The sequence below is a fragment of the Lotus japonicus genome, chromosome 2, assembly GCF_012489685.1.
Source record: "Lotus japonicus ecotype B-129 chromosome 2, LjGifu_v1.2".
Classification (NCBI taxonomy): Eukaryota; Viridiplantae; Streptophyta; class Magnoliopsida; order Fabales; family Fabaceae; genus Lotus; species Lotus japonicus.
Window position 1 is genome coordinate 81497806 of NC_080042.1, and position 21921 is coordinate 81519726.

At 36.3% G+C, this 21921-nt stretch overlaps 2 protein-coding genes across 3 annotated transcripts; both read right to left on the bottom strand.

Annotated features, from left to right (window-relative positions):
* Nucleotides 1-1905: 1905 nt before the first annotated feature.
* Nucleotides 1906-21443, bottom strand: LOC130740188 (ankyrin repeat-containing protein ITN1-like). 2 transcript variants are annotated; one of them, XM_057592701.1, is made up of 8 exons: nt 21053-21443; nt 20856-20967; nt 20457-20761; nt 10315-16763; nt 3417-3464; nt 3268-3327; nt 2759-3189; nt 1906-2670 (listed from the first exon to the last, which is right to left on the bottom strand). In XM_057592701.1, the coding sequence occupies exons 6-8, from the start codon at nt 3302-3304 to the stop codon at nt 2089-2091; spliced, it is 1050 nt and encodes a 349-aa protein (XP_057448684.1). In that variant the 5' UTR covers nt 3305-3327; nt 3417-3464; nt 10315-16763; nt 20457-20761; nt 20856-20967; nt 21053-21443; the 3' UTR covers nt 1906-2088. The 2 variants fall into 2 exon arrangements, with proteins under 2 accessions (XP_057448684.1, XP_057448685.1); XM_057592702.1 differs by lacking the exon at nt 21053-21443 and having other exon boundaries at nt 20856-21045.
* LOC130737111 (uncharacterized) lies at nt 16420-20751 on the bottom strand. Its single transcript, XM_057588880.1, has 2 exons — nt 20457-20751; nt 16420-16763 (listed from the first exon to the last, which is right to left on the bottom strand). The coding sequence occupies exons 1-2, from the start codon at nt 20749-20751 to the stop codon at nt 16420-16422; spliced, it is 639 nt and encodes a 212-aa protein (XP_057444863.1).
* Nucleotides 21444-21921: the final 478 nt, after the last annotated feature.

Here is a 21921-nt window from a genome sequence, read left to right on the forward strand (position 1 = left end):
GGTTCAACCACTGGGTCACTGGTTGAACCGTTTGACTCGGTTGACAATAAAAAAAAATTCTAAATACCATAATAGAATACCATAACAAAATATCACAAAAACAAAAAGAAATGTTTTACCACAACAAAATGTCATAACTCCAAATAACATGTCACAACTCACAATAATTGAAATAAGTTTTGAGCATCATCAAATAACATCGGTTTGACGCTTTAATCACAACAAAAAGCACATAAACAAGCTTAAAACATAATTCAACAACCAAGGTCTTGTTACAATGCTAAATATAACAATAACAATGCCAAGTTTCTTCATGTCCAAGTAGGAAAGGAAGGCAAAGCTTCATCCAAGGAAGGCATCACTTGATCATCAAATAAACTGAAAGTTTCTCCAACATTACTTTCATTCACATTTGCACCTTGTGCATCATCATCATCATCATCAAACAAGCTGAGATTTAGATATACAACAAAAATAGAATTTAAATGTAAGGTAAGATAACAATAACCAATCACTAAAACTAATTTCCACAACAAATCTCTGACTTAAGCTTATTTAATGAAATTGAAGGGCATAGCAAAAAGGATATTCTTCGTAACAATGGAGTCGGACATCGTCTGGAACCTACTTTGCTGAAAACAAAAAAATTAAACAGAAAACAAAAGTTAGCAACAGCAAAATATATTCTAAACCCGAGGAATGTAATGCAGCTCTTAGAATCTAGACCATACAACTCACCATCTGCTGAAGAAGATTTTGCACCTGGAGAAAGCAAAAGAGGAACAGTCAAATGTCAAAAACTGAGACTGAATCGGTAGCAACGAAGAAAGTAAGCCATTAATCAAGCAATTGATGAAGAACTTACAAAAGCTGTCATGTCAGCAGGGCTTTGCTTGGGATCCTGCGAATCTTGTCCGTCCTGAAATCACGAAAGGGAAAAGCAATGAGAGAGTGAGGGTTATGAAACGAGATCCCAAATTTGAAAGAAGGAAACCCTAATTCTAGAAATATGCATGTGCGAGGAGAAAGATGAAGAAGAAAACGCGATTGAATGATGAGAGTGAAAGGAAGAAGAAGAGGTGAACCGTGAGCAAGGCCTGGTGGAGCGGCGACGGGCCACGGCTACACGGTGGAGCGCGGCGGCGGCGGAATCGTGAAGAGGAAGAAGGAAGTGTGGTGAGTGGTGACTGAACTCTGAAGTCTGAAGCGTGAAGGCGTGAATGAGTTTGAAACCCTACTCCTAAAACGCACCGTTTGCTCTGTTTTACGTTTTGAGTTTTTTTTTTTTTTAAATAGCGAACCGGTCCAACCGTAAGGACCGAGTCACCGGTTTTTTGACTGAACCAGCCGGTTTTTTCCGGTTCGCTACGGGTTGATTGCTTAGCCGATCCGATGCTCGGCTCGAACCGGCCTAGGGTCCGGTTCCCGACTCAACCGGTCGAACCGGCCAGTTCGAGCCGAGTTTTACAACACTGTTTTTACCCGTGTAAATTTTTTAAGAGTGTTTCATTATGTTCTTCTTGATTGCACCATTTTTTAGGCAACCAAATTATCTTGTTCTTGCCTTATTTCTTGTTATGATTCATCTTAAAAGTATAATAAACACGGAACAAAGCAGAAATTTCATGTTCTGTCTTATTCAAACATGTAATCTTAGGATTGTTTAAGTTGGGAGTGTTACTTTTTGCACCCATGGCTTTTCTCATGCACCACCAATTCACCAAAGATATGGTACAATGAACCTAAGTTTGCATTGCAATACCATGAGCCTGATTAGATCAATGACTTATTGGAGCCGTTCATTTACTTAAAGGCTTTGATGGAGCCTTTAAGTAATGATGAGTGATGTGATGTGATGAAAGAAAAAAACAAATGAAAATGAGAGAAAAGATAAATATGGACATGAATACATCAAAGTTGTTTCTCAAGTAACTCTTATTACAAATATTCAATTATTTCAACAATTACAGGAATTATTTAAGTACGGAAAGTAATGTTTTCAAGTACATACAATACAAGAGAGCCTACAAAGTGAGTCACTTGATGAAACTGCATGTAATTGAGTAAAATTCAATAAGGAAGGATGCATTATTTGGATCTTAAAGTAGAATTGAAAATCTCAAGGAAGAGGCGCTGGTGTGATGGTACAAGGACGATGACTGGAACACAGCCGAGTATCATGACTGCTATTTTGATTCCTACATGCCCCTTTACTATCAAAGCAATCGAAGCACAGAAGGCAACAATCATGAACACAACAGACAAGTAAAGGGTGAGGAGGGAAAACAACAATTTCCATGGCAAGCTATGGAGGAAATCATTTTCAGCAAAACCAGAAATGAGAATCCCAATGAAAAGCAAGACCGAAGTAGAAGCAGTGAAAAGAGATATGGCATCTGATATAATAAAAACAGTAAATATCTTATCACGCAACAATAGAGGTACTCCAGTATCTTGATTGTTGCCTCCTGGTACAGTGAAGGCTGCAGCAAACATGACAGTAATGATGAGAGTGCCCATAATTATAAAATGATGACCAGATGTTTCTTTTGTCCACTTCTCTCCAGCTTTCATCAGCTCCTTGTGGCTTTCCATAAATAGCTCATGAGGCTTCTTATTGTCCCCATTTGTTGCTTCCTTACAACTGGGATGCACAATACTCTCCACCTCCTGCATTCAGATTCAGTCATTTCATAATTAAATTAATTGTTTGACATAACAATAGTCACTATATATTATATGCAAAGTTAATTAGGACCTTGAACCATAGAATTTCTCTTTGCATCTGGAGAGCAGGACTAGATATGAGATCAAGGGCAGAGGAAGGCGCTAAATATGCTGCCAAGTGCAACAATGTATTGCCAAACACATCTGTACGACTTCTAATTATTTGCCTTCGTCCAGTTACTCTTGCATCGTGTATGAGTTGGAAGACATTTTTTCTACGATTCATGATTGCAAGCGAAAATATGTCTCTTTGTTTATCATCATTGGCCCATAAGAGGTTAGGGTTAACCTTGCTCATTATATCTATGAACTCAATAATTCCAAGCTTCGCTGCCTGCAACATCGCATCGTCAGCCGATGCTAGTTGCCGCCCTGCATTGTCCAATACCGGAATTCTTAAGTACCTCAGTATTTTACCAACTATGAGGTGTTTCTTCTTCTGATCATATATTTTCCTCATTCCTGAAAGAATTTGAGGGACTTAGTTAGTGCTCAAGCTAGAAGAAATTGATTAAAAAAAATCACTTTCCGTTGACATACCAGGGAGCTTTAAAAGTATTGAATTTTGAATGCACATGTAAAATGATAGGAGTATTCGGCCTGAAATATTCATCAAAAACTCTGATCAAAGCAAGATTTATGATCGATGGCAGAGGACCATCAAAGAAATAGTACGTTGATCAACCTACCTAAAAACTTTACAGTCCAAAAATTCAACACCCGTCTGCAGAACCTTCCTATGAAGCAACACAGAAAAGTCATTCATTCATGTTTAGAAAATAAAATGGAAAAAAGTTGGTTACTTTGATTAAATCATTAAATGTAGATCAAAAGTTTATGCAAAAGTTTGTTTGTACAGTTATTCAATTGGATTTTATCAAATCAAATATATATATATATATATATATATATATATATATTGTTTTAACTAAAATTTATAAGTGAAAGTAATTTTTCTTCCTACAGCATAGCTAGCTAGCGTAATTGATTATCATGTAAAACTGTTTTATATGTAAACCATTTTCAACATTTCAATATTTAGCTAGAAAGTATAAAATGAAGAACAACTCCAATAATCAACCATGGGAGTAGTTCAATCATTTGTACTTATTTGATTCTCTTTTGAAGGAAATAGACTGCATTGATGTTCATCATGTTTTCACATAAAATAATGGAATAATGATTAACATACATTTTACTTTCTATTTTTCTCTAAATTTTTTATAACATCACATGTCACGTCACATAAAGGAGGTGAAAAACATAAGATGCTTTTACATATTACTAGATATTAGTTACCTACAATATTTTTAAAATTATAGAAAAATTATTATAGTTTAACTAAATAAAAATAATTTTTTTATTATAAATATAAAAAATTGTGTTAAGACATTTCAATAAATATTATTATAGTTCTTTTTGTATAAATAATTAATATTATTCAAATTTAAATATTATCGTAGAAATAATTTTAGCAATTACAAATTTTATTTATTTAATAATATGAAAAATTAGTAAGTTTATTTAAAATATTTAAATTACGTAACAAATGTTAAGTAATAAGTGTTTAAAGTCATGAAATAAGTTTTGATATCATTTTTATACTTTTTACCTGGAAAGTCATTTACTGTGACATGTCAAGACTAAGAAGAATAAATTAATTTTAACTTTTTGAATTATGATAAGTGATAATTTAAATATCCTTCTGACAAAAATTGCCTAAAATATTATCTTTTGGAATTTAGTTTTTTTCAACTTATTTGGTTTGCAAATTTTTCTCACATCCGATAGCCATGAGACTAATCTTTTGAGACTCTACGATCACGTTAAGTGGAGAGGTTAGGCCTCTCACAACAAACATTATTCAACTTTGGCTATTATTATTTTTCTCTATTATGCTTCCTCGAGTAATTAAATACCTTTTAGCGGCATTTTTTAATTTTAAAATATTTGATCCATATTATTTGTTATTAAATAATTTTAATTTTTAATATTTGTCAAATGCAAAACTTAAAATAATTTCAGTGTTTTTTTAAGTAAATTTTAAGTTGATGAATGTTGTTAATTAATGTAAGTGGTTGAATATTTTTTGACAATACAAATTTTTTCAGTTTTTAATTATCCTTTTAATAATTATTACAAAGGTATGAGAGTTTTATGTTTAATGTATTTAATGTAAAACTCAAGTCTCATTTATTTATAAACAGTTTTTTAATTTTAAAACCATTTTATCTAAATTTTTGTTAATAAATATTATTATTTTATTGAATTTAATTATTAATATTTGTGAAATAAAAAACTCAAGTAAAAGTTTATGAATGTCGTTATTTAATGTAAATAGTTTAATAGTTTTTTACCATATAAATTTTTTCAATTTTAATTTTATTATTGTTTAATATATTTATTACATTTTTTTGTTTGGATGTTTTTAATATGCAACACTTGAGTTTTGCTTATGTATTTAATGCAAAAACTCAAGTGCATATAGATATATATATATATATATATATATATATAGATAGATATCGATAGATATAGATAGTTTTGTAATTTGAAAACTATTTTATCTAAATTATTTATTAATAAAATTATTTTCTTATTGAATTTAATTTTTAGTATTTTTGAAATACAAAACTCAAGTAAATTTTAAATTTATGAATGTTGTTATTTAATGTCAGTTGTAACATCCCGATCTGAAGACTGGCCTCACGCTAACAACACGAGTCTTTTCAGCGCGCTTTGTCCTCACTTACGCGCTTCCCGGGAAAACTTCCCACGAGGTCACCCATCTCAATATTGCTCTAAGGCAAGCACACTTAACCATGGAGTTTTTATGAGTTGGGCTCCCGAAAAGAAGATGCATCTTGTTGTTATGAGTAGTACCAATCGAATCATTTATGCACTCCTCAACAGTATAGTCTCATACTTATACAATCTCGGAATACCTCTTGTTCGGGTGCGAGATTGATTCATTCATGTGCCCCTCCGTCTAGAAGCCTGCCAGGAGCCGCTCCTTGTCCGTGCCTCACTGCACCGACGATCACTCCCCGCCCTCGTTGGCCCCGGGTGTCACATAAGTAGTTGAATAGTTTTTGACAATATAATTTTTTTCAATTTTAATTTTATTATTCTTTAATAATTTATTACAAATTTTTTGTTTGAATGCTTTTCATATAATGCAACACTTGAGTTTGGCTCATGTATTTAATACTAAAACTCAAATATGCTTTATTTATATATATATATTCATTTATTTATATATATATATATATATATATATATATATATTCAACCAAAGAGGAGTGTAATATGCGGAGGTGTTATTTTGGGGTGTACATTTAACACACAACACCTAAAAATTTTGATGAAAACATGTTCATTTAGTTGTCGTTGGGGTGGTTGCCAGCTTTCTGTCTTTGATTTTCAAATGCAAATTTGAAAACAAAATTTGTTCAGTAAAAATAGAGTTGAGCAAAGTTTTTACTAAATTTTAAAACCGTTTTAACATGTTTTTTAAAACCACAATATACGGTTTTGTGATTATGGTTTTTAGTTTCAATAACATGTAACTTTATCACCATCACCACCCTACCACCACCCATCACGAGCACCCACCACCGTCACTGCCACCACCATCGTCGCCACTGCCACCACCGTTGTCGCCACTACCACCCTCCAACACCACCACTTTCACCTCCACCACCAATGCTGGCTCCATTGCAAGTCTGCAGCCACCACCTTCGCTACCACAACCACCACATTTTTGCCACCACCATCATCGTCACGACCACAAAGTAACATCCTCTCCATCACCACACCTTCACCGCCACCACAACCACCTCCATTGTCACCACCACCGCCGCCTGCGTTGGCACCACCACTCGCACACCACCTCCACTAGCATCACCACCCAATGTCACCACCGTCACCACCACCACATCGTCGTCGGTCGCCACCACAACTATCTTCACCACCACCACCACCACCAACCTACACTGCCACCACCTCAACTTGCATCCTCCACTAGTGCCGCCACCACCACCATAACCTCCTCCATCGCTGCTGCCACCACAACCACCCTCCAACCCCACCACTTCTACCTCTACCATCAATGTCGACTCCACTGCAACCACCACCTCCACCACCATAATTGTCGCTGCCACAACCATCATAATCGACACTGCCACAACCACCACGTTGCTGCCACCAGGTAACATCCTCCCTCCACCACCACACCTTCACCGCCACCACAACTACCTCCATCGTCAGCATCATTGGCACCACCACCTGCACTACCACCTCCACTGGCGTCATCACCCCACCACCACCATTGTCATTGCCGCCACCTCCACCAACACTGCCACCTTCCACCCCCACAGTTGCCATTACTACCGCTGCTAGGTAACAATGAAACTCTACCACCACTGCTACCTAGCCCCTCCATTGTAATTTCGTCGCTACCTTTCATTGTTGTGAATTCATAAAGTTGATAATTGTTATGACTATTGTGAATTTACAAAATTGATAATTTTTTAAAAACTGAAAACCTCAAAAAATAAAAACTGATTCAAAACACAAAACCAAAAACCACTCCGAACGGGGCCTTATAGTTTATATGCGCTGAAAACTTTCTCTCTCTCTCTCTCTAAAATCTTAATTCCCATTAAACACAAATCTTTTTTTTTGTCCATCATCTTCTTCATGATCTCCTTCCCAACAAGAAGAACAATGAAATCCATAATCCATCATCAATAACCACAAATTATTTTCTTCATCCAATTATTTTGATATTCTCGCAAGAGAAGAAAAAACCACGATGACACACATGACGTGGCAACGAAGGCCTCCGACGAGCAATATTTCAGTGTTAACCCAAAACATACAGCAACACCCCAACATACCTGCAAGCAAGCACAACCATAACCAGATCCCATCATTCACATCCACCCCAATCTTCCGGCCTTTCACCCACAATTCCATCTAGAATCATCTAGCCACGTAACCGGAGCCACCACATAAGACCCACATCTCCTTCCTCCAAACTAGGGTTGACAAAATAGTTCATAAGTCCATATATTGATCCAGTCCATTCATGATCAAATTCATCCATATCTATCCGGTTCATCCATGGTAAAATCCATCCAACATAGAATAATAATTTAAATGGACAGATTACAATTCACCTATTTAAAATTAAAATCCATGGGATTTATATATTTAAATTGGACGGATTGTGATAGATCAATTTAAAATCCTACTAGGTTATAAAAATGGATTGAATTAATGGATTGTAAATAAAAAAATAGATGGATTCAATTCAATAGTTAAAAACAACATGGATCACCATAAAAGCCCGGGAAAAAGCAAATTACTCCCCTGGAGTTTGCGTCGTATGCGACTTAACCCCTAATTTTTAAAAACTTGTATAAATAAATGCAAAAAATAAAATATGTATAAATAATATTTAAGAATTATAGTATGAATTTATTAATAATGTTTCTCATCTAAGACAGATTAAATAAATGCAAAATATAAAATATGTATAAATAATTATTTTAGATTTATAGTATGAATTTATTAATAATGTTTCCTTTCGAAGACAGAAGAAAATTTATCAATAACGTTAGCATATGTTATAATTTTTTCATTTCTTTATTTATACCGAGTCAACCAGCCTAATTAATGACTTATTGGTTCGACTAATGATCCATTAACTCTGTCTGGTGATTGAGTTAATGACTAATTCGAGTTTTAAAACTTTATTTATAATATAATATCAGCTAATGTGAATAAATTTCTCAAATAATTAAGTTTATAAATAAGCACTTATTAATTAATCATAAGCACTTAATTAAATTCTTTTCTTAAATGCATTCATATTCACGTGTTAAATTAAGGAGTTGTCTAAATGATTCATGATAAAGTGTGTTAAATAACTCAGTGATTGAGACACGGGAGGGCTGCAGCCCCCCCAATGTCATGTTTTACATGTTATATATATAGGACGATGCATGTCTTATCAGATGATATGTGTTGTCCTAGTGGTTGGTAATTGTGCTTTGTGACAATCAGGTAGTGTCTTCAAATCCTCCCCATGTCATTTTTTGCTTACTTTCATTTTAACAAATTTATTTTTTCTGCTATTATGTAAATTCACTTATTAATTGTAACAAAAAAAAATTCACTTATTAATACTTAATAAATTTTATACAATTAATTAGTTCAAGATTAAAATATTTCTTGGTGGTTCAAAACTCTCTTATAAGTTTTTTTTTTTAATAATACATCCATTTTGCCAAATTCATATGTTTTTTCAAGAGAAACATTTGGAAAAAATGAACTAGCAAATTTCCAACATCATTAATATAATATATTTATGTTTCATATTTTATTTTAACCCCCTCATATTATTTTTCCTAGTTCCGCCACTGAAATAACTCATCATTCAATCACATTGGAGATAAGTGAGTTGAAATTTCTATATTTTATTTATTAATTTATTTCCAACTCATTTATTTCCAACGTGATTGGATGATGAGTTATTTAACCCAAACTTTATCATGGGTCATTTTGACAACCCGTTAAATTAATGAACAAAGAGAAATAATGGAAATTAATATATTAAGATCTTTTGCAATTTGTCAGAGAAATGGTGCAATCAATACGACGATGTCTTCAGTGGGACACTAGGTTTAGTGACACACCGTGTACCTGTGAAAAAATATATGTGAAAGTCCAAAATACCCTGTAATAATATTGATTTTCCATATCTATCATTTTGATTCCCTAACCTCTTCTCTTATCTCCTGGACGTTCTTGGACCAGATCCGATGACACTTTGATTCTTGTTGACTCTCTCTGCATCCTCCTTACCGGATCCAATATCCCAACGATGCTCGCCGGCCAGTCACTGACAGTCACCACCTTCTCTCCGACCGCGCTACCTCCTTCAACAACGTCAGGATCACAGGGACGCCGTGCAAGCTGTGAAACGACCTGGTGAACATCGGGGATGGGTCAGAGCTGCCGACGCTTTAGAGGGATTCTCAATCAACATCACCAGATCCGGTGGCATTCACTCTCTCTGACTTTGATGATGATCAGAATTTGTTTGACCATGGCGAATTTTGAAGCTGGGCTTTCTAGTGCTAGTGTCTCTTTCTGTAAATTTTATAGTTACTGATGATGAATGTCTTTCAACTTGTGAATTCAGAGTGTTTGGTCTTGTAGATTGAAGTTTCATTTTTTTTCATATATGTGACATGAACTATTTCTTTGATTGTTCAGAATTAGTCACTAAAATAATGCAGCAAGGTGGAACTTTCAATGAATGTTGTAGTCACCTTCCCCAAATTCTGATAATTTGCTCTGTGTGATAACTGATAAACATGGTGGTGCGGTGGATGTGGGTGGAGAGAAAAGGAAAATTAACAGGAGAAAGAAAAGGGTGTTTATGTAAATGTTCATTTAAAATTAATTATATCTGTACCGTTTATTATATTAATATTATATCTAACGGTTGAAAATAAACTGCACTACGGTGAGACAGTTTTCAACTGTCCCACTGAAGCCAAAACCAATCAATACCCGTGAAAGAAGATTTATGTCGGCCTCCATCTTGTGCAACTTCTGACACAATCACATTCACAGTAGCGTAATCATCGTCCTCATCGTCATATTTCACTATTAAAACTGAAAATGGAAGTAGATTAGCTTGAGCTCTCCATTAACTCTAATTACTAAATGCGACTTAAATTGATATAAATTGATCAAAGAGATGATTATTCATATCAACAGTAATCAGCCATAAATAAGAAAAGATAAAGTGTGAGCAACTTATCAATTTTCTGATTATTTTCATGTAACACACAAATATATATATATATATATATATATATATATATATAAATGCGACTTAAATTGATCAAAGAGATGATTATTCATATCAACAGTAATCAGCCATAAATAAGAAAAGAAAAATTAAAATAATCTTAAGAAAAGATAAAAATGTGAGAAACTTGTCAATTTTCTGATTATTTTCATGTAACACACACAAATATATATATATATATATATTAAAGTATATAGTGATATGAAAATATCGTTTAGTGTGTGTGTGCCAGCTGGAATGCCAGCTGGACACAGTTGTTAATTCTGTTTTGAACAGCTGTCAATTCTGTTAGAGGTTGTTATCTTTCAGTTAGGGTTAGTTACCATTCAGTTAGAATAAGCTTAGCCGTTAGCTTAGCTTGTAGAGCAAGCCTCTTCAATCCTATATAAGGATTCTATACTCATTGTATCGGTTAACAATTCATATTGAATATTTCAGATGCAAATCTTTTTTTCTTTCTCTGGTTTTCCTATTATGGTATCAAGAGCCTAAGATCCATGGCTATGGATGCTTCACCTTCTTCCTTACCTTCTTCTTCTTCTACAAACACTCTTTCTCAAGCGTTTTCTCACAAATTGAGCATCAAGCTCGATGATTCCAATTTCTATTCATGGAAACAACAAGTGGAAGGGGTCACCAGATCACACAAGCTTCAGAAATTTGTGCAAGATTCACCTCTGATTCCTGAGAAGTTCTTGACTGATGCAGATAGGATCACAGAGAATGTGAATCCTGCATTCTCAGATTGGGAGCAACAAAATTCACTCCTCTTCACATGGCTTCTTTCTACTCTTTCACCTTCAATCCTTCCAAATGTGATTCAGTGTGTGCACTCTTGGCAGATTTGGGAAGAAATTCATTCATTCTTCAATGCAAAATCACGTGCTCAGTCAACACAGTTGAGGAATGAACTGAAGAATATCACAAAAGGTACAAAAACTGCTTCTGAGTTTCTGCAAAGAATCAAGACAATTGTGAATACTCTTGCTTCAATTGGAGAACCTGTCACCTTTCGTGATCATCTAGAAGCGATTTTCGATGGTCTCTCAGAAGAATACAGTGCTTTGATGACTGTTATCTACAATCAAACCACCTATTACACAATCTCTGAAGTGGAAGCCATGGTGATCTCTCATGAAGCGCGTTTTGACAGGATGCAGAAGAAGCAACTCGCAGAAACCACTCCTTCGGTGTTTCTGACGCAAGCGACAGCGCCATCTGCATCTTCTACACCACCGGCGCCGCCGCCACCAGCTTTGTGGACTCAGCCTGCTCCGGCGCTGCCGTCACCAGCAACGCAACCTCCAGCGACAGCTGTCGCTCCTTCCCAACCAATCGATGTCGTTGTTGACTCAGGTTATGGGAATCGCGATGATCAGAATCGCAATTCTGGAAACTATGGCAGAGGACGCAATGTCCAGTGCACTTACTGCAACAAATGGGGCTATGATGCAGCTACGTGTTGGTCGCGTCCCTCAGGAGTTAGTCCTCATGCTAATTCCAGTTCCAATTCTGGTCAATCTGGGAATTTTGCTCAGAATTACCCTGCTCCTGGTGTCAATTTAGGGTTTCCTTCAATGCAATTTTGGGGTTTTCCCTCTATGGCCAATTTTGGGTTTTCTCCTTATGCTTCGTGTAATTCAGTGTTTCCTCCGTATGTTTCAGGTGCTATTCAACCTTCTAGCATGCCTCAATGGCCTTCTTGGTGTATTCCACAAATGCCTTATCCACAAGTTGCTGGGATGCAAGCTGCTGGAATGCAATTTGCTCGTCCTTGGACTCCTCAGGGTCAGTTCTCAGCACCTTCTGCTCCATCACCTCAATTTCCTAGGCCACCACAACAACAAGTCTCTACTGGAATGCTTCCTCAGGCTATGTTGGCTACCGTTCCTACACAGAATTCATCACAGATAACTTGGTGCCCTGACTCTGGAGCCACTCATCATGTGACTAACAATCCTGGCATATTTGTGGATCATATTCCATCAACAACACAGGATCAGCTTCTGGTGGGAAATGGTCAAGGACTGCCAATCCAGTCTATAGGTTCAGCCACTCTTCCTTCTTCTCTTAATCCTACAGCTAGTTTAATTCTTAAAAAGCTTCTTCTTGTGCCTTCTATAACTAAAAATCTTGTTAGTGTTAGTCGTTTTGCTCGTGATAATAATGTTTTCTTTACCTTTCATGCCAATCATTGTTGTGTTCGTCATCAGGACACTTATGAGCTTCTTCTCACTGGTGCTGTTGGAGATGATGGTCTATACTACTTTGATGGACCACTCACCAAAGCTAGCTCACAACCTGCTGTCAATGTTTCTTCTACTTTGCATTCTCAGTCTTTGCAGGCTTGCTTAGCTTCTAAGTCTGCAGCAAATAAAGCAACTTCTGCTATTAGTTTGCATTCTGCTTCTGTTTCTCCTGTTGTTTCTAGTATAGCTAAGTGTAATAATGATGTGCATTCTATTCCTGTTTCATCTACTATTTCTGGTTCAGCACATTGTACTAGTGGTAGTAGCATTTCACTTTATGATTTGTGGCATTCAAGATTAGGTCATCCTCATCATGATGTACTTAAGCATACTCTTTCTCTGTGTAATGTTTCTGTTCCAAGTAATAAAAGTGTGTTTTCCTTTTGTAAGGCTTGTTGTCTGAGTAAACTCCATAGACTACCTTCTTCTCCCTCTACTGCAGTTTACAATACTCCTTTTGAACTTGTCTTTGCTGATTTGTGGGGACCAGCCTCTCTGGAATCCTCTTGTGGGTTTTTGTATTTTCTAACATGTGTTGATGCATGTACTAGATATACTTGGATATTTCCCTTGAAAAGAAAATCATACACTTGTGCTACTTTTATAAATTTTCAAGCTATGGTTGAGTTGCAGTTTGGTCACAAACTTAAGAGTGTCCAAACTGATGGGGGAAGGGAATTTAAACCTTTATCTTCTCACTTTCAGAAGTTGGGAATTATTCATAGACTTACCTGCCCACATACTCATCATCAAAATGGGAGTGTAGAGCGAAAACATAGGCATATAGTTGAAACTGGTTTAACTTTGTTGTCTCATGCCTCAATGCCTTTGCATTTCTGGGATCATGCTTTTCTTGCTGCCACTTATCTCATAAATAGAATGTCTACTACTACTTTACAAGGTGCAAGTCCTTACTTCAAATTGTATGGTCAACATCCTGATTTTAAGAGTCTAAAGGTCTTTGGGTCAGCTTGCTTTCCTTTTCTTAGACCTTATAATTCTACTAAATTGTCTTTGCATTCCAAAGAGTGTGTGTTTATAGGGTACTCAATTAATCACAAAGGATACAAGTGTTTAGATCAATCTGGTAGAATTTATATCTCTAAAGATGTTCTTTTTCATGAACATCGCTTTCCCTATCCTAGTCTTTTTCCTCATGAGACTACTTCTTCTACCTCAGCTGAGTTGTTCCCTTTATCTACTATCCCTATAGTTTCACACCCTACACCACCTGCTCCTTCATCACCTATTTCTCCTGCATTGGCTAGTTCTGGATTTTCCTCACCAGGTTCAGGTGATTTCATCACAACTGCAGCAGCCTCCAAGTGTTCCTGTTTCAGCAGATGTTCCTTCTTCATCAGTTCCTGCAGATACTTCCCCAGCATTATCTTCTGCTCATGATCAACCAGCTGATTCTCCTGTTTCAGTGGCTGCTGCAGCTCCTCCAGTGGCTGTTAACAGTCATCCTATGCAAACAAGAGCCAAATTAGGAATTGTCAAGCCAAGGTTACAACCCACTCTGTTGCTTACTCACATGGAACCAACTTCTGTCAAGCAAGCAATTAAGGATGCTAAGTGGTATAAGGCAATGCAAGAAGAGTACACAGCTCTTATGAACAATGGTACTTGGACTCTAGTTCCTCTACCAACAAATAGAACAGCAGTGGGGTGTAAGTGGATTTTCAGAATCAAAGAGAATACTGATGGCTCTATCAACAAGTGCAAAGCACGGTTAGTGGCTAAAGGCTATAGTCAGGTCCAAGGGTTTGATTATTCTGAGACCTTTTCCCCAGTAGTGAAGCCTATTACAGTGAGACTTATCCTTTCCCTTACTATTTCAAGAGGTTGGCCACTACAACAGCTGGATGTCGACAATGCTTTTCTTAATGGTGTGTTAGAAGAAGAGGTGTACATGGTACAACCTCCTGGTTTTGAGCACAAGGACAAGAATCTGGTCTGCAAGTTGCAAAAGGCCCTTTATGGCCTCAAACAAGCTCCACGAGCTTGGTTTCATAGGCTGAAAGAGGTTCTCATCAAGTTTGGTTTCCAAGACAGCAAGTGTGATCCCTCCTTATTCACCTACTATTCCTCACAAGGCTGCATTTATATGCTTGTTTATGTGGATGATATCATCATCACTGGGGCTTCTATGACTCTCATTCAACAACTTACAGCTCAACTTCATTTTATTTTTGCTCTAAAACAGCTTGGTCAACTTGACTATTTTTTGGGTGTTCAAGTCACTCATTTGACTAGTGGAAGCTTGCTGCTGAATCAAACTAAGTATATTTTAGACCTTCTCACCAAAGTCAACATGCTTGATGCTGCACCTATTTCCACTCCTATGCAATGTGGAGTCAAACTCTCCAAACATGAAGGTTCTGCCCTAAAGGATCCCACTGAGTATAGAAGTGTAGTTGGTGCACTTCAATATGCAACCATTACTCGTCCAGAAATCTCATTTGCAGTCAACAAGGTGTGCCAATTTCTGGCACAACCTCATGAGGAGCATTGGAAAGCTGTCAAAAGGATTCTAAGATACCTAAAGGGCACCCTTACTCATGGTGTACTTCTTCAACCATGTTCCATGACCAGGCCTCTTCCTTTGATTGCCTACTGTGATGCTGGTTGGGGATCTGACCCTGATGATCGCAGATCCACATCAGGCTCCTGTGTTTTTCTTGGTTCCAATCTTATTTCTTGGACAGCTAAGAAGCAGACTCTAGTTGCAAGGTCCAGCACTGAGGCAGAGTATATGAGTCTAGCAAATACTACTGCAGACTTGTTGTGGGTGCAATCTTTACTCACAGAACTGAAAATTCCCTTTACTACTCCTACAGTTTATTGTGATAACATGAGCACAGTGTTGTTGACTCACAATCCAGTTTTGCACACCAGAACAAAGCATATGAAAATGGATATATTTTTTGTAAGAGAGAAGGTTCAGGACAAGAGTCTCATTGTTCAGCATGTGCCCTCTGAACATCAGAAAGCTAACATCTTCACCAAAGCTCTCTCCCCAACAAGGTTTCTTCAGCTCAAGGCCAAACTAAATGTAGTTGACAAGCTTCAGCTTTTGTCACCTCCTTCAGTTTGAGGGGGTGTATTAGAGTATATAGTGATATGAAAATATCGTTTAGTGTGTGTGTGCCAGCTGGAATGCCAGCTGGACACAGTTGTTAATTCTGTTTTGAACAGCTGTCAATTCTGTTAGAGGTTGTTATCTTTCAGTTAGGGTTAGTTACCATTCAGTTAGAATAAGCTTAGCTGTTAGCTTAGCTTGTAGAGCAAGCCTCTTCAATCCTATGTAAGGATTTTATACTCATTGTATCGGTTAACAATTCATATTAAATATTTCATATGCAAATCTTTTTCTCTTTCTCTGGTTTTTCTATTAATATATATATATATATATATATATATATATAATGCGATTTAAATTGATCAAAGAGATGATTATTCATATCAACAGTAATCAGCCATAAATAAGAAAAGAAAAATTAAAATAATCATAAGAAAAGATAAAATGTGAGAAACTTATCAATTTTCTGATTATTTGATCTTCCTAGTTAGCAGCTGTTGGCCTTTCCCTCCGCTCAGAATACACTTGGCCATATTGGTGTTTCCCGTTAGCTCAGCAGCAAATGCAAGAGCTGTGTAACCATTTTTGTCTTGAATATTTAGCAGTCTGTCTTTCCCTATGTTTACCAATTCATCCACAATTTTTTCATGCCCCGCAATTACTGCAAAGTGAAGAATTGTCCTACCCGAACAGGATGTGGTAAATATAGCTTCGGGGTCACTATCGATGAATGATTTTGCATGTTCCCAATCACCGTTAAGAACATACTGGTGCAACTGTTCATTTTGAGGGAAAACATCGTTCTCCGCAGGACCTGCCATATTAATGTTGGAATAAGAATATTATAGCAGTACATTGAAATCAAACTATTATTGTCAGAATTTATTGAGCATGGATTAGTATTCTAATAAGTGAATAGAAAATATTAATTGAAATAGTATATATGTCTATTTCTTCTTTCATAAATATATATTTATAGAATTTACATATTTAATATATGTATATATAAAAAGAGAAATAAACACATATTTCAACTTCAGAAAATTTGAGATAGTTTACAATTGACACTATTCTCTATTGAAAGTGTAATTCAGAAGTCAGACTTGTTAGTTTGTAAGGATTAGTTTGTAAGTTACTATTCTCTCTTCTCTCTTTATCTTAAGCTGCATCTCTATCCCTCTCTTATAGTTATAGTAACTTAAAAGTTAGGCACTTCTCAAATGAATGCAAGGCCCCCAATCAATTGGATGATCGAGATAGGAACCATGATGAAGCCACTTTGGCCAAGGGTGGAGCTTAATAAGATGAGACCTGGTACTGCTTATGATGACAACCAGTTCTGAAAGCTACAATCCAGGAAACATTGTACCTTGACTCAGGTTGCTCAAACCACATGACTAGCCATAGACAGTGGCTAGTCAACTTTGATGAGAGCAAAAAAGTAAGGTAAGGTTTGCTAATGACAGAATTATTTGAGCAGAAGGTATTGGTGATGCTGTAATCAAAAGAAATGGTTACAAAAATGCATTGATCACTGATGTGCTTTTTGTCGGTATGAGAAATAACCTGATCAGTATGGGTTGTGTTTTGAAAAAGGGTTTTACCATGAGTTTGTGTCAAGGAAATCTGGAAGGGTATGATTCTCAGCAAATTAAAGAAAATTCATAAAGGCACCCCTTGCTCAAAATAGAACTTTCCAGAATTCCAGGTGAATGTTTCTGCAATCGAGTCTCAATGTCTAACAACTGAGAAAATTGATGAAAAATCTGATGAAAATGGTGCATGGGTTGCCTTCAACCAGAATTCCTCAGGAGGTATGTGAAAATTGCTTCATAAGCAAGCAGCCTATAACCTCTTTCAGTTCTTTTACTTCGTCTCGGTCCACTGCAATTCTACATTTTGCTAACTTAGATGTTTTTGGCCCCTTTGAGGTTATCTCCCTAGGTGGAAACAACTATTTTGTATCCTTTGTTGATAAGTTTAGTAGAAAGGTTTGGATCTATCTGCTCAAGGCTAAAAGTGAAGCGTTTTCATTCTTTAAATCTTTCAAGAGTATGGTTGAAAAACAATATGGAAAGTTTATTAAGGTGCTGAGAATCGATGGTGGAGGAGAATTTTGTTCAAAGGAGATTGAGGGTTTCCGTAAAGATAATGGCATCTTACATGAAACTACAACACCCTATACCCTCAGCACAATGGTATTGCTGAGAGGAGGAATAGGGTTGTACAGATATCGTAAGAAGTATGCTAAAAGGGAAAAACTTACCACATGATTCTTGGGGTGAAGCTGCTACAACTACAGCCTATGTGTTAAATAGATGTCCAACTCAGAGGCTTAAAATGCAAGCTCCAGAAGAGGTATGGATAGGAAAGAAACCTTTAGTGGGGAAATTCAAGATTATTGGAAGCATATTCTACAAGCATATCCCTGATCAGAGGAGGAAAAAGTTAGATGATAAAAGTGAGATAATGATCTTTGTGGGTTACAAATTTACAATCCCACTAGCTGGAAGAGGTGGAATCTATGGTAGCTTGATGTCAAGTATGCATTTTTAAATGGACCATTAGATGAGGAAGTTTATGTCCTTCAACCCCCTGGTTTTGAGATCAAAGGAAAGAAATAATTTTTTTATAGATTGAGAAATGCCTTGTGTTGCTTGAAGCAAGCTCATGGAGCTTGAAACATGGTTTAATTTGACTTATTTCTGACACACTTAGGCTTCCATAAGTGCTTAGTGGATCATCGAGTCTATGGGAAGCCTTCAGAAAAGAAATACACGCTACTAATATGCTTATATGTTGATGATTTACTCATCATAGGGAATAACATATAAAAAAATGAGTTTGTGAAAGAAAATCTAAGTTTGAGATGACAGATCTTTGGCAAACTCATTTTGAAGAGATTTAATATGATGCAGTACAACATTGCATCAAAGGAAATACATCCTTGAAATTTTGAAGAGATTTAATATTTTTTTTAATAAGCCAAATGATTGTATTAAAATGGAGTACAAGGGGTACTCCAACTATGATGCAGTACAACTTTGCAGAGTCACTTGTTGAAGGAATTCTCGGGCTGGATAATTGTGAAAAAGAGCCTCGAGTTTATGGCACTCTATATAGACAGTTATTTGGTTGTCTGAGATTTGTGTGTCACAGCAGACAAGAAATAGCCCATAGTGTTGGCTTAATTAGCAGGTTTATGAGTGATCCAAGACAGTCTCATCTTGTGGCAGCCAAGAGAATCTTAAGGTACTTAAGAGGAACATCCAATTATGGAGTCTTATTTCCAAGCCAAGAAGGGAAGAGTTTCTACACCTTGTAGCCTACTGCGACTCTGATTGGTGTGGGGATAAGGTAGAAAGAAGAAGTACAATGGGGTATGTGTTTCTATTCTCAAGAGCTCCTATATGTGTTGGGGCTTAAGAAAACAGATTGTGGTGGCTCTCTGTCTCTCTACCTGTGAAGCTGAATATAATGCAACTTGTAGTGCTGCTTGACAGGGTCTGTGGATCATGTCTCTGCTAAATGAGTGGGGAATGGAAACATATGATGCTATTGAATTGCTGGTTGATAACAAATCTACAATTAATCTTCCCCCACGGCAAGAGTAAGCACATTGAAAGAAACGGAAGGCCTAGCTGAAGCACTGTGGGACTGATCTGCAAGTTGCAGATATCATGACCAAGCCATTGAAGATTGCGAGTTTCAGATATATGAGAGGGATGTTAAATATAATGGGTTTGTAACTTTTGAATTAAAGGGGATATTGAAAGTGTAATTCAGAAGTTAGACTTGTTAGTTTGGAAGAGTTAGTTATTAAGTGGTTAGTTTTACTATTCACAGTTAGTGGTTAAGGAATGGTGTGTGCATACATGTAATGGGATCAACCTAATAGAGTATCGAGCTTCCCCATTTTCTCTCTTTTGATCTTACTCTGCAGCTTTATTCTTCTTTTATCCTTAAAATTCTCATCCCTTGAACATACTCTAATTTGTTCATTTTCTTAAACGATGAGCTTGTGATTTTTCCACTTTCAATTTCAGATTTTTTCTTGAAAACAACAAGGCTATGCTCATTGACATAACCAAAATGCACAATGCTGAAAGATTTAACAGATTTCATCAACTCAATGTGGCTGGTAGAAGAAGAATCATTACTTTCACCACCACGAACAAGCAAGGCACTGAAGGATGCGCTCAATCTCAATAACTAGCAGAGCAAGGACAAAAACCTTGTCCGGATTCGTAGAGAACATGAAATCAAAGGAACTGTCCTTGTACTGAAGTTCATACACGATTTTCTTCTTGTTGATGGAGAAAAGAGGGGTTTTTTGCAATCCCCTAACACTTGAAAACGACTCATCTCAATAAAAAAATTCATGTTTTTTTTTATTAGCCAAAAATTTGTATTAAGAGGAGAGAGATATAAATAAAAATGAGTGAAAATGAAGTGTTTTGAAAATGAGGTGTGTATAAATCATTGTTGTGGATCATTGGCGACATACCTTGCTCAATAGGTAGGTCCGTTTTTAACCGTGTGTGGTATATGGCGTGTAACTCGTTCCAGGCGTCTTTGGCCGTATAGCCTTTTCTAATATGAGTAAGAGCCTCTGATCCGCATGCTAGCTGAATGATATGTAAAACCTTCGCATTCTTCATCCTCCAAATCTCATATAAATCCGGGTCAACGACGTCCCAGAGAACTTGCCCCCTTAGGTAGTTTTCAACAAGCCTGCTCCAGTTGTCGTAGTTGCCTTTTGTCAATGGTTCAAGAACTATTCCACTTCCAACAGCTGCCATCGTACTGGGCCTAAAATTAATACAAAATCATGAGCCAAACACAACATCTTGCATATTCGCTAGCTTCTTTTTTTCTACTGTAATATAATTTGGAATATAATTACCTGGAACACAGGAAAAACAACAACTAGGTGGTAATTGAGGAAGTAATTTTGTCCCCTTAATTCAACAGTTAGGTTACGATGGTTCAGATTATTACTACGTACAAAAGGAGCACTGGCAATGAACAAGTAATAAAACTCAAGGGAAATTAAATTGTACCAAAACCAAAATTTACTCAAAGGGAAAGTTAGGCACTTACAGCCACAGGTCAGGGTCTACTTTACTCCAGGAAAACTTGCACATAACATCATCGTACAAAGCTCATCGATATTTATATACACAGCATACAAAGGAAAATTAAAGAGAAATGATACAACAACCACTTCTGTAACCAAAAAAATAAAAATTACAGCACCCATACTATAATTAATCTTTTTGGCAGTCAGCATAATAATATTCATCAAGTCGCATTATTTTTTTTATACTATATACTATTGACTTCTATCCGAGAAAACCGAATCGTATGAGTTTTTCTTTTTAAACATGATTAGTTAATAAATTGCCAGCTCAACCTAACAAGTTAATTAAATTAAAAACTAAACAACAACCATGCCCACTGGGGAAGAAACGTAAGCAAACCCTGGAAGGATGACGTTTCTTTATAAAGATTTTTTTTTTTTGATAATTTTCTTTATAAAGATTTGTTAACTCTCTAAAAAATATCTACAAATTTTCTGTGAAAATTAAACATACACATATTTTTTGTCACCCAAGAATTCCAGTTATACCTACTTGTTTGCACTATATTTCAATTCTGCCATTCACAAAGGAACATCATTGCACTGTTGTCAAGCTGTTCGGGTTCGTCCAAATAACATTTTCAGGTGTGCCAAGGAACAAACGCGTCATGTGCTATTTGGTCGAGTCTCCTAGGAATCCCAAATTTAGCTCCTCCTTTCTTGTTAATTTAACAACTTGAGTTTGATGTATCAAGACCCAACCTACTATATAAAAGGGGTCATCCTTACTCATTGTCTGTTCATTTCTATACTGAATAAAACTCAAAGTTCTCCTTTCACTCTGCCTATCTAATTTAAGGTTTTATTCTAGAACATTTTGGCACCCATC